Genomic DNA, 17,302 nt, shown 5'->3' on the forward strand with positions numbered 1-17,302 from the left:
AATGGTGTGTGTCGGTAAACATGTGAGTGTGCATGTTGGTTTGTGTCTGGTGGGCAGGTGGCCATAAACATAAGCAGTGTAGAGTAAGGAATCAATGCTGCGTACGTCATAGACACAGCTGCTCTATCACACTATTTAGCTGTTTGTCCACTTCGAGACCCTTGAATCATCAATGAGTCGGCTTGAAAACTATTGAGTGTGATAGGAAGGCTAAATCTTCTTGAAATATCACATTCATCTTCATTGGTTCCATCATCTCTTCTCCTCAAAGCCTCTTCTACTAGTTGTCTTTAAGGTGAGCATTCATCCATAATTCTATGGGGTGTTAAACATAAAATGACATTTTGTCTCAAATTTAGGATTTTATTTTCAATTGCTTGTATGAGACTTTTAAAATGAAACCTCACAAAATGACCAGCTATTCAAACAACCAGAAAATCCCATTTCAGAAGGGGATTGTTAGATAGTCTCAAGATTTTTTAAATAAACAAAAATGTATATAAGATTAAATATGATAAAAAATTTAATGAACATAAATAAAACATCAAACAATTATTCATAAGCTCTGCTGACACTATATGCCTATAGATACATTTGACACTGATCTGCTCTAGTAGCTTTAAATGTGCAGCGGCCAAAATGTAAACGGAGACACAAATACAAAGCCAGTCAGGTTTGACACTGAATGCAAATCCATGTTCATTTGACACTATGGGGACACAAAACCCTTTGAATTTCAGCCACAGCATGCCATACGTTAATATCTCTGGCCGAATTTCAACATTGTCGCCGTTCCTTTGTGTGGACCGTCCGTGGAGTTTAGCGCTGATCCATGCTAATTGCTAACGGCAGTGTCAGGTGTAGCAGCTAGCCTTCGGTTTCACCTCGTGGTGAAGTCATGTGGGGATACTCCCTGGAGTCAGGGCCAGACCTGAACACATGGGCTTAGTGGCTTCAGAGGAAACCAAAGTCTGGTCGTCTCTCTCTTCTTTCCTTGCTCCGTCTCTGTCACCCAATAATGGCCTCTCTTTTAGTTTTGAGAAGGAAAACTTTCTCTGTTGTAGAGGCTTCTTCCCTTGTCCCTTAAATTGGTGGCTTGATATTTTCCTGTTTGAGTCGTTTTTTTTATTGTTTTTTTATAGGGGTATTTGGGAGAATATTGGACAATAGTTGTATTTGTTGTCAGAAGGTGTAGCTGTACGTGTCTATCTTTATTAACAGTTCATAATGGTAGGGGATCGATACCGACACAATTTGTAAGTTTGGTCATTGAATGATTTTTGATATATGTTAACACTTTACATTCAAATATATATTAAAGTCATTATTTGAGCATCAGCAAAGCTGAATAGTAACACAACTGTAAGAGATGGATGCGAGTCAAAATGAATGATCATTTAAGTGCGTTATTGTGTTTGCTTGTGTGTGAGTGTGTTTGCATGTGAATGGGTACAATATTGTTTTTGTGTGTGCATGCGTGTGCAATGTCCATCAGTGGAGCGAGTTTGTGTATGCTTGCTATGCATCTGTGTGTGTGTGTATGTGTGTTCATGAGTGTGTGTGTGTGTGTGTGTGTGTGTGTGTGGGTCTAAAATGTGTGTGTGCATGTTTGCGTGCATGCGTGTGTTTGTGTGTCGTTCTCATTAGGTGAGCTTGTTGGCTGAGTGCTCCAGATGAAAGCAGCTTGTCAGATGAATATCGACTCTCTCTCTTTCACCATTCTCTTTCTCTGTCCCCTTTGCAGTCTCTCCCATCATCACTCTTGACTCCTCTTGACCCATTTCTTTCTGTTTTATATTTCTATACCAGCCCATCACATCAAACTCATATTGTCTATCATATTCCTCATATCCTTATCATCCCCTCATTGTTTAGACTCAACTTACTTTTTGTTTCCCTTACTTTCTTTCTTCCTTCTATGCTCCCTTCTCTCCCTTCTCTCCTCTCTCTCTCTCTCTCTCTCTCTCTCTCTCTCTCTCTCACCTACAAATGTAAACACACACTACAATTGTTTTCAAAGTGTTTTCAAATTGATGTGGCAAACCTGAAAGAACTCATAATGTATAGATTCTGCGCATTTAGAAAGATACTGTTTTTTCATTCATTAAATTAACATTAAATTAACACCTGCACAACTGGTAATGATGCATAGGTTTCGGAAATGAGGTTGATGATTTTGGTAATGATAATAAGTATATATGTTTAAATGATGTGTTCTGTTTTTAGCCTTTGGATGTTATGTACTTTTGAAGCACTGCAAAATGAAATTGATTGAACTTGAATCCATGATTGTGAATCCATGAAAAATCCATGAAAAGTTTTATGTTTTTAACCATGTTAAAACATTAGGTCATGTTATAGGCAGTGTCGACATCTGGTATGCTGGTACCAGAGGACACAATTCTATCAGCCAGGTTTTTCAACGGCAAGATAAAATTTGGTTTTATTACAATATTGAGATGTGGGCCCATCTGAGATGAAGAGGATGTTCCTGGCATTTTAATGCTCCTCTCGTATGCTCCTCAGCACTGGGTCAGGGAGAGCCCATGTGGCGCTCTGCTGAAGACAGCAATGCAGATGACTCCACCCTGCCCCCACTGAGATAGATAACTCCAGTATGGAGGGTGACCTGCTGGTTGCCACCTCCTAAGTGAGTTTCATTTATTTCCCTGGTGTATTTACAAGGGTAGTTCTCACTGTCTATTATGTGAACCACTAAATCATTCTGGGTCAGGGTCTTTCTTAATCTACTCAGTCTTTCAAACTGGTGCTTAGATGTTGTGTCTGGAGAAGAAACACTTTCCTCACTTCCTTCTCTGTAGTGGCCCCATCTTTGCATTTCTTCATTATTGATACATATTTAGTAACCCACTCCTCCCATACAATGATGTTTCCTTTTGTTGAAGCATCCAGTGTTGTTTGTAATGTCTTCTCTGATATTGGGTATTGTTCTCTGATGACCTCTCTTTGTCTTCTGGATCTTTCTGGCTTCCATGTTGACAATAACCTGCTTCCTCTTGGCCATCCTCTCACGTCTTTAGGTTGACCATCTCTTTGGCCCTCTCCAGAAGTTTTTCCAGAAATTTTTCCACCGTTTTTTCCTTATAATTAGACATGAATATTCAATTCATAATTTCTTCTGTCATTTGAAAACATAGCAGAACATCCATTTATTTTTTTCTGAATATTTTCATATTACTCTACTCTACTCTACATATTTTATATCTACTATAACTGTACAATCAGACAGAGATGGACAGGTTGCGGTAATGATCATTTCAGCAGAATATGCAATAAAATACAAAAATAATTAATTCCTATGTGGAAATGACTCTTTGTGCAAGGTGGAGAACACTATCTTTAGTATGATCATTTGTAATATTACTAAATTGAAATGTTGCATTGAAAAGCCATGATATTTTTGTTTTCACGAGAATCACCCGGGCCTGACCCCCAACCATTTTTCCTCTGGGACACAACAGAGATAACTTTTCAGATCTCCCTCTCGACCATATTAGGCATATGAAAGTTTAATATCTTGCATGGCATGGCGCCACATTTCGGGTTGTGTCGCATGGTGGTGATTGGCATAATATTAAGGAGAAAATGATATGGTTGAGCTGCAGAGGCTTCAGGACGTAGCCTCTCGGGTTACAGAGAGTCTTCACACGTGCTGCTCGTGTCTTTGAGACGTTTGGTTCATTCATGTTGAAGAATCACTGACTGCTCCTCGTAGGCCTGGGCAATATGGCTGAAAGACATACGATATAACTTGATCGTATTGATCGATATCGATAACTATTGATAATTTGAACAACCTAAAAATACTAGGAATTACCATGCTGGATTTAAACACTTCTGTTTAACACTTCATATGACCTTGCACTGTTCTTCATTGGTAAATACTCCAATGTCAATACAACAATGAAAAACACAAATATTGTAAATTAGTATGGAACCGTGTTTGTGTAACAAACCCAGCTGCTAGATCCGGTGATCTAGTCTCTTATCGATATATATTGAACATGTTTTATGTTGATATTGATCAAAAGTCTATCACGATACGATAATTTATTGTTTTATTGCCCAGGCCTAGCTCCTCGTGTTAATAACAGACTACAATGAATATGGTAGTGTTCATTTTATTGACTATTTAAATATTTGTCCACGTTTTGTCCATCAAGGCTGGTGCTGTTCACGATCAGATTATTTCAGTGGCGATAATGTTCAACCGATAAATAAGTCAATGAATAATAACGTAGATAAAGAGAGAAAATAAGATAAAAATAAATACTTTACAAGCATTTGGGGTTTTCTCAGCAGCTGTGCCCAAAGTCACACTTTAACTAAGTAATTTACATTACCACTCAATCCTCTCCACAAATATGCATTGCCAAATTTCTCAATACAAATGTCAATTTACCAAATCGCTTGCAACGTTTCCATTGGTGTATTTGGTAAAACCTTGGCGGCCATGTTGTTGCTCCTGATCTTTCGCTTTTTTCCAATCTGCAGAGTTCGCCTGTTAACCCCGGGTAGTGGGTGTGTATGTATAATGAATGGGTGAGTGAGCTGGTGAGGGCAGGGTTAACCCTCCGTGTGATATATTTAGAGCCAGGCCGTGATGAATGTTTTATCTGTCCTGCGTAAGGCCCAACACATTAAACATTGATATCTGCCACCGACAACGGACTCCTGGCTCTGGCATCAGAACACGGGTGCCACGGATCATTCCTATACCCAACCCTCCATCTTTCTTCTACCCGCATGGCCTAACAGACACACACACACACACACACACACACACACACACACACACACACACACACACACACACACACACACACACACACACACACACTCACTAACCCATTTGCACGGATGCACACTCACTGTACTCACACTCATTCACTCATTTTGTATTCTTATATTATATATCTTAAATTGACTAATCAATCTATCAATGGAAACTCTTGTTGCTTCCGAAATGCTGATTTTGGTTTTCTGTTTCAGATCATTCTGAAATGAATTTGTAAATTGACTGCATGTGAATAATGCAGTCGAATAATAATGAATAATTTGACTGCTTCATGAGTAAAGAAACACAGGCAATGAAAAATTACTTCTGTATAACTGAATCGTCGATACTAATATCTAAAATACAATCAATATAATATGTATTATATATTAATCCTTCATGAATCATTTATTGATTGTGTCTTGGGTCCAACACTGTTGTAATTATCGGTGTTGTCAAGCTCCCTCGTAATCCCTCCACTGTAAACCTCACCTGTAGAGGGTCTAATGTATGCGTTATCCCTGACTGTTGTGGCCTGCCAGCCCTGGCCTGTGCTGCCTGTGTTAATGGTACCGGTGGTGCCGCATGTTTTGGCTCAGTGTGCCTGAGCCTCTCAGACACAGTTTAGCAACAGCTCAGCCGACCTGCATTATTGATACGGGTGCGAGCCTACAGATAGGGTTACCCCAAGGCAGTATAGCTGATACATTTAGGTTCCCCCTTGCAACTATAACTGGGGATGCACACAGATACCAGCACGCATGTGAATGCACAGCGGATATGTTAGGGGAGAGGGTGAGGGGGGGTCAGCGGTGTGGAACAGAGGACAAGTGAGGTCGCGGTGTCACAAAAAGAGAAAGAGAGAGAGAGAGAGAGAGAGAGAGAGAGAGAGAGAATGGAAGAGAGAGAAATGCAGGAGGTTACAGAAGGACACACTGGCATTCTGACGTCCATGTGGAAGAATACGCACGCACACATAGAAGAGGATACCCCTCAGTGCTAGAATTCGGAGATGCGCACATGTGCATGCATACACACAAACAGACGCACACTTACCTACACACACACACACACACACACAGCGACTCTTCTTGTGTGAGGAAAGAACTTGCCTGCCAAAGTTGCTGCAGCAGCCAAGCAAGAACAACTGTCTCTGGGTTAACAAGACAATGGGAGACACACAAAGGACTACACCGACACCATCGACCGGTACAGGGGGGGTCTTCTGTTCAGCGCTGTGACCCTGGAACATTACTTACAAATCTGTGAAGGAGAACCCCCCCTCCCGCTGGGATTTAAAAATGGCACGTGCTGGATTATGTTGTTCCAACTTGGTTAAAGGACTTCCATGTGGGATTTCAAGTGAGTGAGCCAGATGGACAAGAGGGGGACAAGTGTAAAGATCCTGGTACAGTGATAGCCATTGTTATCAGAACAAAACTTCTGAACTCAATGACTCTTGATAATTACATTCATGCATGTTTCAGTCTGACACATTTTGGGATCCTGGCTGTTTTTTTAGATGCCTGAGTGCTGTAATGTGAGCAAGTGCTGGTGGCTCAGGGTTGAGCCGGTTTCTTTCTGCGCTTTAACTGACTTGAAACAGACGGTGTCAGAGTTTGTCTGGCATTTGTGCTCCATCACACATCGGAGACTTTGATTCAGTGGAGGAATAAGTACAAGTTAAAAGTTATAAGAAGACGGAAAAACTGGAAAAGAAGATGTTGGCAGCATTTGGATTTGGCGTGTATGTCAAGCCGTTGTCAACTCTGACATGGATCCCCACTGCTTGAGTCTTCCGTCTGTAACGGTCCTTTATCGTCTTTCTCTGAGACGGTTGGAGTAGGTGTAGGACCAAAATGGCACCTAAGAAGGGTGATAAGGGTTCCAAGAAGGGCAAAGAAGAGGAGCCAAAGAAGGGTGACAAGAAAGGGAAAAAAGAGGAGCCGCCAGCTAAGGGAAAGGGCAAGGATGACGGGAAGAAGGGGAAGGGTAAGAAACCCATCAGTGAGTCGGAAGCCTCAGAAGAGGAAGATGAGGGAATGAGTAGTGAACGAACAGAGGGAGAGGAGAGCGAAGAAGAGGTGGTAACCAAGAAGGGAGCTAAAGGTAAAGGAAAAGTGGCCCTGAAAGGAGCCTCTAAGGCTGTGAAGGGGTTCAGCAAGGCTCCTGGCAAACGGCAGCCAAAGGATGAAGATGAAGATGAGGAAGAGGAGACGCCAAAACTAAAAAAAGGAATGGCTGCTATGAATCTGAAAAAGATGAATGATGCTCAAAAGGGCGCATCCAAGACCATGATGGGCTTAGCAGGGCAGGGACAGAAGAAAGGCGGGTTGGCAGGTCAGATGCCTGCAATCAAGGGAGCTTCAAGTGCCCTAAGTGGCATCACAGGGAAGTCTTCCCTTTTTAGTATGCCAAAACCAGCTGAGAAAGCAAAGCCAAAGCGTAACCTCAAAAGCACCACCCGTCTCTTTCAGAATTTCAGAATCTCCAAGAAGAAGAAACCACCGGGCTCTAACCCCCTTTTAGGAGGCACCAAGATGTTTGCTGGCTTTGGGGGTAAAGACAAGTCTGGGGACAAAAAGGTGGGATTGTCTGGCTTCAGCAATTTTGGCGGGTTCAAAAAGAATAATAATCCACCAGCAGCAAAGGGAGGAAAGTTCAAAGGGGTATTTGGGAATAATAAGGCAGAGAAGCCTGGTTTTAAAAGTAAAAGCTGGGTATTAGGGAGGATCGCTGGGGCTACAAACTGGCTGACAGGGAAGTTCCTGGACAGCAGGGGACACCGTCGGTATAGTGCCGGGGGGCTTGGGGGAAAGCGACAATCGTATATCAACAGATACTTCAATGATGGCTATGAGTACGATGAAGATTACTATGAGGAAGAATACTATGATAACCACCATGGATACCATGGGAGGAATCCGTATGATCCTTATGAAGAATACTATGACGATGAACTCTGGGACGATGAGTATGGCTACTACGATGAAGACGGTAACTTTTACTATGATGATGAATTTTACGATGAGGACCAACAGTACGATGAATATGGTTACTATGATGATGATTTCGGGGATTTCTATGCTGATGAAGGCTATTACTATGGTGAGGACGGACTGCTTTATGCAATAGAAGCAGAGCCCTTTGGTTACTATGACAGGGGAATGGATGGGTTCTTTGACCCACATGAGCGTGAGCTTTATGGTGACCATATGTTAATGGGAAACCAGTTCGATTATAACTATGGGATTTCCCAACCAGCAGGGATGATGATGTATGCTGGGTCTGAATTTGACCAAGGATTGTACAATAACCCAATGTTAGCCTACACAGACCCTACACAGGCCATGTACAATCCATACATGTTACCATTTCCTACAGACTCTGGTCTAGCATCTGGTGTACCAGACCAGTTTAGGGTTCCAAGGCCCCAGGTGATGATGTTTGGGAAAGAAAGACTGGATGTTCCAATTTTTCCACCACCTATGCCCAATTCTTACCCTGCTGTCGCTCTGAATTACCCTGCTGCACAGACCATTGACCTCAATGATTTAGATATGATGTCAGACATACAATATGAGCAACCTCTAGTCATCAACCCACAGGCACAGCCCCAGTATCCTGTTGATTTGGGCCAACCACAGGCTGCCCCCCTCCAGTCTCCCATGGTGGTGGGACAGTCTCCCACCACCATGCTAATGCAGCAGGCCCAGTCCCCTCTACACGCCCACCCACCTCTCACAGTCTCCCCCAGTCACTTCTCCCTTTCACCTCTCCAGCCTCAGATTCCCCCGCTTGTGTACCAACAATCTCTCCCCCAAGATCCTCAAATGTTCCAAATGGGAGTTCCAATGATGCAGGCACCTTTTCCCCAGCCTATGCAATTACCTATGCATTCACCTATGCACTCACCTATGCACTCACCTATGCATACACCTATGCATTCACCTATGCATTCACCTATGCACTCCCCAATGCCAGTAAGGCGATTTGGGCCCCAACAGCTATCAATTAGGCCAGGCATGCAGACTAATGGAAGATTTGAATATGAGGGAGATGCTTATCAGGAGCATCACTTCTCCCCAATGCTACGTAGGCGAAGGCCTGATTCCCGAATGTCAATGATGGGCAAGCGGCCGGCATCAATGCTGACCCGGCGGAGACCTAGCCCTCCCGCTTCACCGCGGTTCCCTAGGAGAGGCATGTCAGTTCAGGCCAGACCTTCTTACCCTAGGAGGACCAAAGGGATTGGGCTAGGTAGGTCACCACCCAGAGCACGTTCCCCTTACTCCCCTATGTCCAGCCCCCCGCCCTCACCCCGTGGATCAATGAGGAAAAGGTTTAGTTCAGGTCATTCACCGAGACATTCTTTTAGGCAGCAGCCTCCTCTAGACGCAGTACCCTCTGCCCGACCTCGCAATTTTGGTGGCAGAAGACAAGCATCTGTCTTGACAAGAGCCAGCTCCTCAGCACTGCATTCCCCAAGAAGGCAAAGCCCCATGCCTATGATGGAGAGACCATCATCACCTCCTCGGGCCTTCCGCCCTCCATCCCCTCGCCGACCTGTCTCCCCCTCTCCATCTCATATGTCTAACCGCCCCCTTCCCATCCGCTCCTCAACACGCAGACTGAGAGGTCGGCCCGGCAGTCGCAGCCATGTGCCCATGGGCACTGTCAAACCCTCCCCTGCTAATCCCTATCTATCGAGACGTTCCAGGACTGGACCTCCTGTCACCCAAAATGTTGCCCCTTTTAGATCCTCTATTCATAGTGTCCAAGGCCTTCCCCAAGGTGGCCCACAAATGCTGGCTAGGACAGGGTCCCGACAAGCAGGGCTTAGGGAATCCAAACGATTTGGGCCGGCCCAGAGAGGCTTCCACCGGCCTGTGGGCAGAGGGCAGCCACTTGTCCGGATGTCCAGGAACCAGGGTTCTCTTCTGAGTAGGCAATCTTTCAGTGCTCCTCTTGCATCTCCACAACCTTCGGTAAAACATATGCGTCCCCTCTCTCCCCAGCCATCGATGCACAGGTTTCAGAGTAGACCTCAATCTCCAATATTACAACACCATAGGTCACCTCTGCTCTCCCGTGCACCATCACCCATGCACCCAGCCTATCACCCTGCCTCGCCTATTCCCCAGAGGGCTATGAGTCCTTACAGTCCAGGGCCTTCATATTTACAGCCGTCAGTGGTTAATCCTTATGCCCCCGTTGGAAATCTACTTCCTTCACAGCCTATAAACCATTATGGATACACTATGAGTGACCCAGGTCCATCGCCGATGTTGACAAATGCCTTACATCATCCTCCAGCTTACCCTGGTACTTTTACAAACGTTCAATCACACAATGCCTCTGCTTACCCCACTCATTATGCCCCTGTCATACCAAAGCCCTTGTCTTCTATTCAAGGATATGAAGGCTATCCTACCAGTCACCCGTCTACTCCTGGTCAACTATCACCCCATCTAGGGATGTCACTGCAGAACCCATACCTGCAGAGTGCCAGCTACACCTCACCTTTACAGAGAAGTCATTCTCCTCTTCCTGATGGGCAGGTTTTAATGCCAATGGGTCAACAAGTGATGCAGCAGGCAGGGCCCGGTTCTCCATTGGGTCTGTCCAGCGCTTTAATGCAGAATCCTGGCCTGCGCAGTGCCTCCTACTCTTCTCCTCTCCAGCGAAACGCAAGCCTTTACACGCCTGTCCTTTCGCCTGCTCAGGACGCACCTTTTACTGGCGCTTTTGCCCCCTCTTCTCCACACCTGTCCGCCTCCATGCTTTCCTCCCAACTACGAAATGCATCCTACACCTCACCGCTTCAGAGCCACCTCTCCCCATTATCTCCTGTCTCTCCCAGTGCTCTTCATCCTCAGGCTACCCTGCAACATCAGGGGAGAGCCTCTCCGCTTCTCTCCGCTCAACTGAGGACCTCTCAAATACATGGGTCAATGATCAGACTTCCGGACAATTCTTTTATTATGCCCCAGGGTTCCACTGAGCCACCAATAACAGCAGGGGGGAGGCTCTCTCCCGCCATGCTATCCAGTGCGCTACAGAATCCAAGTTTACAGCAGGCCACCTACCAACTTCCTGATGGCACGTTTGTCACCAGAAATGAGCCAGCAGAGCAGCCATCAACCGTCTCTCCTTCCATGCTGTCTTCTGCTATGCTTAACCCTAACGTCCGAATGGCCACCTATCGCTTACCTGATGGTTCTTTTGTTACCCAACCAGGACAGGAGGAGGTGGAAATTAGCCCTGAGGGGCTTTTTTCTTCACCAGGGCTCTCTGGTGCTCTTTCAAATGCTAGCATGCGCAAAGCAAATTTTCGGCTCCCAGATGGCTCACTGTTCAGAAACCAAGCTGTCCAAGATGTCCCAGAGCCACGGTCATTTGGCCTCTCCGCCGCTCTCCAGAATAAAAATGTGCGATCGGCCACCTATCGGTTACCAGACGGTACCCTTATGGCCAGTCCTCAGCCGACTCCACAATCTCGCAGCTTTGACCTCTCCGGTGCCTTGTCCACAAATGCAAGCCTTCGTGGAGCCACGTATCGTCTACCAGACGGGACACTATTAACTCGGCCTGCAGCAGAAACTGCTGCCCAACCTCGATCTTTGGACCTTTCCGGTGCCTTGTCCACAAATGCAAGCCTTCGTGGAGCCACGTATCGTCTACCAGACGGGACACTACTAACTCGGCCTGCAGCAGAAACTGCTGCCCAACCTCGATCTCTGGACCTTTCTGGTGCCTTGTCTACAAATCCAGGCCTTCGTGGAGCCACGTACCGTCTACCAGACGGGACACTACTAACTCGGCCTGCAGCAGAAACTGCTGCCCAACCTCGATCTCTGGACCTTTCCGGTGCCTTGTCTACAAATCCGAGCCTTCGTGGAGCCACGTATCGTCTACCAGATGGAACATTTACAACTCGGCCTGCAGCAGAAACTGCTGCCCAACCTCGATCTCTGGACCTTTCCGGTGCCTTGTCCACAAATGCAAGCCTTCGTGGAGCCACGTATCGTCTACCAGATGGAACATTTACAACTCGGCCTGGTGCTGCAAGTCCCCCATCTCGAACGTTGGACCTCTCCGGTGCCTTGTCTACAAATCCGGGCCTTCGTGGAGCCACGTATCGTCTACCAGACGGAACACTTACAACCCGGCCTGGTGCTGCAAGTCCCCCATCTCGAAAGCTGGACCTCTCCGGTGCCTTGTCTACAAATCCGGGCCTTCGTGGAGCAACGTACCGTCTACCAGATGGAACACTTACAACCCGGCCTGGTGCTGCAAGTCCCCCATCTCGAAAGCTGGACCTCTCCGGTGCCTTGTCTACAAATCCGGGCCTTCGTGGAGCAACGTACCGTCTACCAGATGGAACACTTACAACCCGGCCTGGTGCTGCAAGTCCCCCATCTCGAAAGCTGGACCTCTCCGGTGCCTTGTCTACAAATCCGGGCCTTCGTGGAGCCACGTACCGTCTACCAGATGGAACACTTACAACTCGGCCTGGTGCTGCAAGTCCCCCATCTCGAAAGCTGGACCTCTCCGGTGCCTTGTCTACAAATCCGGGCCTTCGTGGAGCAACGTACCGTCTACCAGATGGAACACTTACAACTCGGCCTGGCGCTGCAAGTCCCCCATCTCGAACGTTGGACCTCTCCGGTGCTTTGTCGAAAAACCCCAACATGCGCGGAGCCACGTATCGCCTTCCAGACGGCACTCTGTCAGCCCGGCCTGGCGCCCCTAGCCCTCGATCTATGGACCTCTCCAGTGCCTTGTCCACAAACCCCAACCTTCGTGGGTCCTCTTTCCGCCTTCCATCCTATGCTGTAGTTATGCCCCAGGTCCATGGGCACGGGCCAGATGGACACTGGGCACAGGGAACAGATGGAGTTGGGGAAGATGTTGACATGTGGGGGGCGGAGCGAGTCCTGCCTCACGGGACAGTGCAGAACCTCAATAAGTGGTCCATGTATCGGGACGAGGAGCTACTGAACCCCATGGGTGTGATGGGACAAGTTGGCCAGTTTGAGGGACAGGACCCAGGGGACTGGCTGCCTAGCAGAGAAGGGGAGCCAAAGGGGCAGTGGTACGATAAGGTAAACTGTTGTGATAGGTAATGCGCTTTAACATGGAGCTTTAATAAACAGTAGATAACCTGGATTAGTATTGGCAAACAGAGATAGTGTTTTTTTTCCTTCATGCATCTGTGTGCATGTGTGTGTGTGTGTGTGTGTGTGTGTGTCAACATGTGTATGTGCTTTCACACAATGTCTTACAGATGTACTCCATACGAAGCCTCCCCACCATAGGCTACAGGGAGCAGAGAGATGAGGATGGGGTAGAGGACATGACACAGCTGGAGTGAGACACACACACACACACACACACACAAAAATCCATAGAAACACATAATTAGTGAATTTGACGTGTGTGTGTGTGTGTGTGTATGTTTCCAGGGAGCTACATGAAGGGGCTGTGCTGCTGAACCTGATGATGAGATTTGATCGCGAGCTCATATACGTAAGTCACACATTTGCACTTGCACTGTTTGTTTTAACAATGTTTATCATAGTATCACCATTAGTTTCCATTAAATTCATTTGCTGTTTGCCCTTCTGTTTCTGCCCTCGTTCTGTCTTTCTTTTGCTGACTTACTGCACTCCCACTTGCTCTATCTTCCCCTCTCTCTCTCTCTCAGACATACATAGGCAGCATCCTGGTGTCGGTGAACCCCTATAAAATGTACAATATCTACGGGACGGACATGGTGCTGCAGTACAAGGGCCATGCCCTGGGAGAGAACCCTCCGTGAGACCTTCTTATAAACTTAATGATCATTAGGGTCCTCACAGCCAACTTACTCAAAAATAGATTGTTATTATCTAAAGAGCATGATCATAACACAAGCTGATCTGTAAAGCTACAGGATCAACTCAAACTGATCTTTAGGATCATTAGATCTCCAGCAATGGTTCCCAACCTTTGATTTCCCTTGTACTGCTAAATTGTTCTCAAGCAAAAAGTAAAAAAAATTGATGAATACACAGGGAGTGCAAAGAGTGCCAACGCTCCTTTCAAGCAGAAGTATTACTGCAAGAAGGCCATGGCCAGTGGGATATAGTGAATAAAAATAATACTATATTTAACCAAAGAAACACTGGTATACAGGACTGAACTGATCTTTAGGAACATTAAAGCTACATGATTGTAAACAAACTGATCATTAGAGCTACGTGATGATAACAAATTGATCTTTATAGCTACAGAATCACTAACAATCTCTTCTTTAGTGCTACATGATTATAGCAAACTGATCTTTGGTGCTACATGATTATAACAAACTGATCTTTAGCGCTACATGATTATGGCAAGCTGATCTTTAGAGCTACATGATCATTGCAAACTGATCTTTAGAGCTACATGATCATAGCAAACTGATATTTGGTGCTACATGAGAGTCAATGCAAACTGAGACTTAACTACAAACATTAGACGTAGATCCAACTGATCTTTAATGAGATAAGAGATACATGATCACAACTAATTAGAGATACATGATCACAACTAATTAGAGATACGTGATCACAAAAAGGCTCCTGCCCACTAGGTGACTTTTTAAGTCCTGGCCGACTTTGACAGTATACACTACACAACTAGCCTTGAAGATCAGTCTTGCCTTGCCGTTGGGTCGATGGTCAACACTAGGCGATTGGGAGCATGCGGGGGGTAAACACATGTCCGAACATCTGCGCCTTCTCCGAAAACGTCCACCTAAGAAGACTGGATTGGGGTCTGAATGGTATATTTCTAAAATAGTTCATGGTTTTATGTCTGATTGATTGCCAACATTTTAATTCAGATATCTGAATCATCCCTTAAGAGGAACTGGCCGTTTGTTGCTTACAATTGGCTGTTGCCATAATCACAGATTTCAATCTCATAACCCCCACACTACGTGAGTCGGCCCTGACAATAGCAATCCGGTTTGAAAAATATCTTTGCCCTCCTGACCCCAGGGGGGTGGGGGCAATATCCCATGTCTTTTGACCCCCGACACTGTGCGATAATTAGAGCTGACTTCAGCCAGATTACCCCCCCCCCCCCCCCCCCCGCTCTCTCCCCGACCGAGACTCATTAACATGAGGTTTGTTTCCTAGTGGGTAGGGGCCTTTAGTAATCAGAGCCACATGACTTATGCTGACTAACTGGCTCACTGTACTGGCTAACAAAATGTATTATTCATTATAAGTTGATATATTATTCATTATTTTTAATTCACTATTTTATAAGTGAAGAAGCTGAAATCTGAAATCATAGAGTCGCTAGGTTACTACTCACAAGACAGTGTCTTGAAAGTATCTTCGTCATATATTCTGTCAAATATATGCCCGTACACGTTTAAATGATAAACAGAGGGGAATGGAAAGGATTGAAATTGAATCGATGATTGAAGAAAGAAAATAAAGAAACAAATAAATTAAGAGAGTTGGAAATTAAAGAAAATAAGGAACAGCAGAGAACAAAGATGAACACACACAAGTAAGAAAGTGTAGGAGAACTAGAGAAGACAATAGGAAAAATGAGTGAAGGAGCAAAAAATGACGGGAACAATAATATAAGAAAGAAAGCAATGAACAAAGAATTCATATTTATGCTAAGTGCAATTGATCTTCTCTGGCTTCTGATTGAATCAAGATTCTGTCTCCCACAGGCATCTGTTTGCCATAGCAAACGCTTCCTACACCAAAATGATGGATGCCAAACACAACCAGGTCATTATAATCAGGTAAGATGCTGCTAACACATTATCTGTTTGTTTATTATTTTAATCTGGGACATTTCCAGCCCCAGCCAGGGACAGGCCACCAAAAAAGGGGACTGTCCCAGGAAAGCGTTAACCTCTGGTCGCCCTGCTATAGAGCACAACAGTGTGGTTCCGGAAGTAAAAAATCCTGTTCATTTTCTCCATAGAGGTTTTGATTAAAGCCATAATGTCGTAATCATCCAAGGTATACTTATATTGGGGCAAGACGGCTTACCCTAACTGCTCCCGACGAGCTGTCTGTCGCCTTGCATAGTTGACTTCGTCTGTGTGTGAATGTGTGCATAAATGGGTGAATGTCAGGCAAAATTGTAAAGCGCTTCAGATAAAAGCTTCAGATACAAATGCAGTCCATTTACCATTTATATATACTTACCACGCGCCGTTATATTGTGAAACTATGGTATATGCTCCTGTAGAAGCCACAAGTTAAAGAAGGGAATTCAAATTTTTTGAAAATGGTGGAGCTCGCTGTTACCATGGAAACGTTAACCCGCACCCGCGAAAGTGATGACGATCATGGTGTGATCGATGACGAACATGATGAACTGAACTGGATCACTTACCACAGAGATTACCCTTCGATTAATGTAGATTAATGTAAGTTAGAGAGTTGTTGTTATAGCTGCAGAGGAAATGAGCTGTATGTGTTGAAAAATATGTTGATATAGAATATATTGAAAAATAATAAAAGTTAAAATATATGATATAGCACTAGCAGTGCTTTTTAGTCATGTGTGTAGTATAAAAGCTAGTAATACATAATGTTGAATGAATACATAACTGGAATACGAGGCTGAATTCATTCATTAGCCGCGTTTACATGGACACTTCTGTTCCGAATAGAAGTGAAAGAACAGCTCAATCGGAATAAAAAATGATCATATATACGCCTCAATCGGAATACAATTCTTTGATCGGAATACAATTCTATGCGGAATAGAAGAGGTGGTGTAGTCTGCTATAATCGACATGTATACACTTATTCCGATTGGTTTGGGGTGGGTGCGGGTAACTTAGACAGATGGCATCAGCAGCTGCAGTAGTTTGCAATTGGTCCGTCTGTACTTTTATGCAACCCGAACTTGCACTGTCAAGGAAAATGGCTTTTTTGCCTGATTCACGTCTGTGTATCACTCTGCAAGTAGTCCGGTAACTTATCAAACCCAGCGGATTCGGTTGCTTAGCGACGTCAACGTCTTTGGCGGACTATTTCTCTGCTGATCAACACAACGAATGGTAACAAATAAATTGTCAAAAGACACAGCTATGGACCTGTCTTTCTTTAGGCCCAGGCTACTGTCTCCGAGTGCGTGTCGCTGTTTAAAACCTGACGAGGTGTTCACCAATGAGCTAGTTTACCATAATAAGACCGCCATACGAATCTGGAAAAAATGAATAAAGACAGCGAGGATGCAGGGAGTTCAGCAAGGCTACAGCTGAAGATCAAGGTAAATAGGTGCTGATATATTTTAAACGTCAGCATTAGAGGAATTGACGTGTTCCCCGATGGACAAATTGAAGGCACAACTGTGTGTTTATGCTGAGACTGCTTTGCTTTTTTCTACCTGTCTGTGTGTGCCGTGCGGGCTTTGCGCACCGTCAAGGGAAAGAGGCGGTGGTTCACTCGTTGCTTATAATGGTTTATTAGTTTCCCAGTATTTCATTAA

General features: G+C 45.1%; 3 protein-coding genes across 3 annotated transcripts in view; all 3 read left to right on the forward strand.

The window, feature by feature from the left end:
- Positions 1 to 6,657: 6,657 nt before the first annotated feature.
- On the forward strand, positions 6,658 to 8,656 carry LOC311381494 (uncharacterized protein; the record flags this gene model as incomplete). The annotated part of the gene is made up of 2 exons (XM_084488460.1): positions 6,658 to 7,838; positions 8,581 to 8,656. 2 exons carry the CDS (start codon positions 6,658 to 6,660, stop codon positions 8,654 to 8,656), a joined length of 1,257 nt encoding a protein of 418 aa, XP_084344586.1.
- Positions 8,657 to 8,916: 260 nt separating this feature from the next.
- On the forward strand, positions 8,917 to 12,927 carry LOC311381510 (uncharacterized protein; the record flags this gene model as incomplete). The annotated part of the gene is made up of 3 exons (XM_084488461.1): positions 8,917 to 11,260; positions 11,691 to 12,392; positions 12,641 to 12,927. The coding sequence occupies 3 exons, from the start codon at positions 8,917 to 8,919 to the stop codon at positions 12,925 to 12,927; spliced, it is 3,333 nt and encodes a 1,110-aa protein (XP_084344587.1).
- Positions 12,928 to 13,088: 161 nt separating this feature from the next.
- Positions 13,089 to 17,302, forward strand: part of LOC311381526 (unconventional myosin-XV-like) — a gene marked incomplete at both ends in the record, with an annotated part of 45,756 nt that continues 41,542 nt past the window's right edge. The window contains 4 exons of the mRNA XM_084488462.1: positions 13,089 to 13,171; positions 13,267 to 13,330; positions 13,509 to 13,618; positions 15,522 to 15,596. Of these exons, the coding sequence (XP_084344588.1) occupies positions 13,089 to 13,171; positions 13,267 to 13,330; positions 13,509 to 13,618; positions 15,522 to 15,596 (332 nt within the window). The remainder of the gene's footprint in view (positions 13,172 to 13,266; positions 13,331 to 13,508; positions 13,619 to 15,521; positions 15,597 to 17,302) is intronic.

The sequence above is a fragment of the Micromesistius poutassou genome, assembly GCF_964030765.1.
Source record: "Micromesistius poutassou genome assembly, chromosome: 1".
NCBI lineage: Eukaryota > Metazoa > Chordata > Actinopteri > Gadiformes > Gadidae > Micromesistius > Micromesistius poutassou.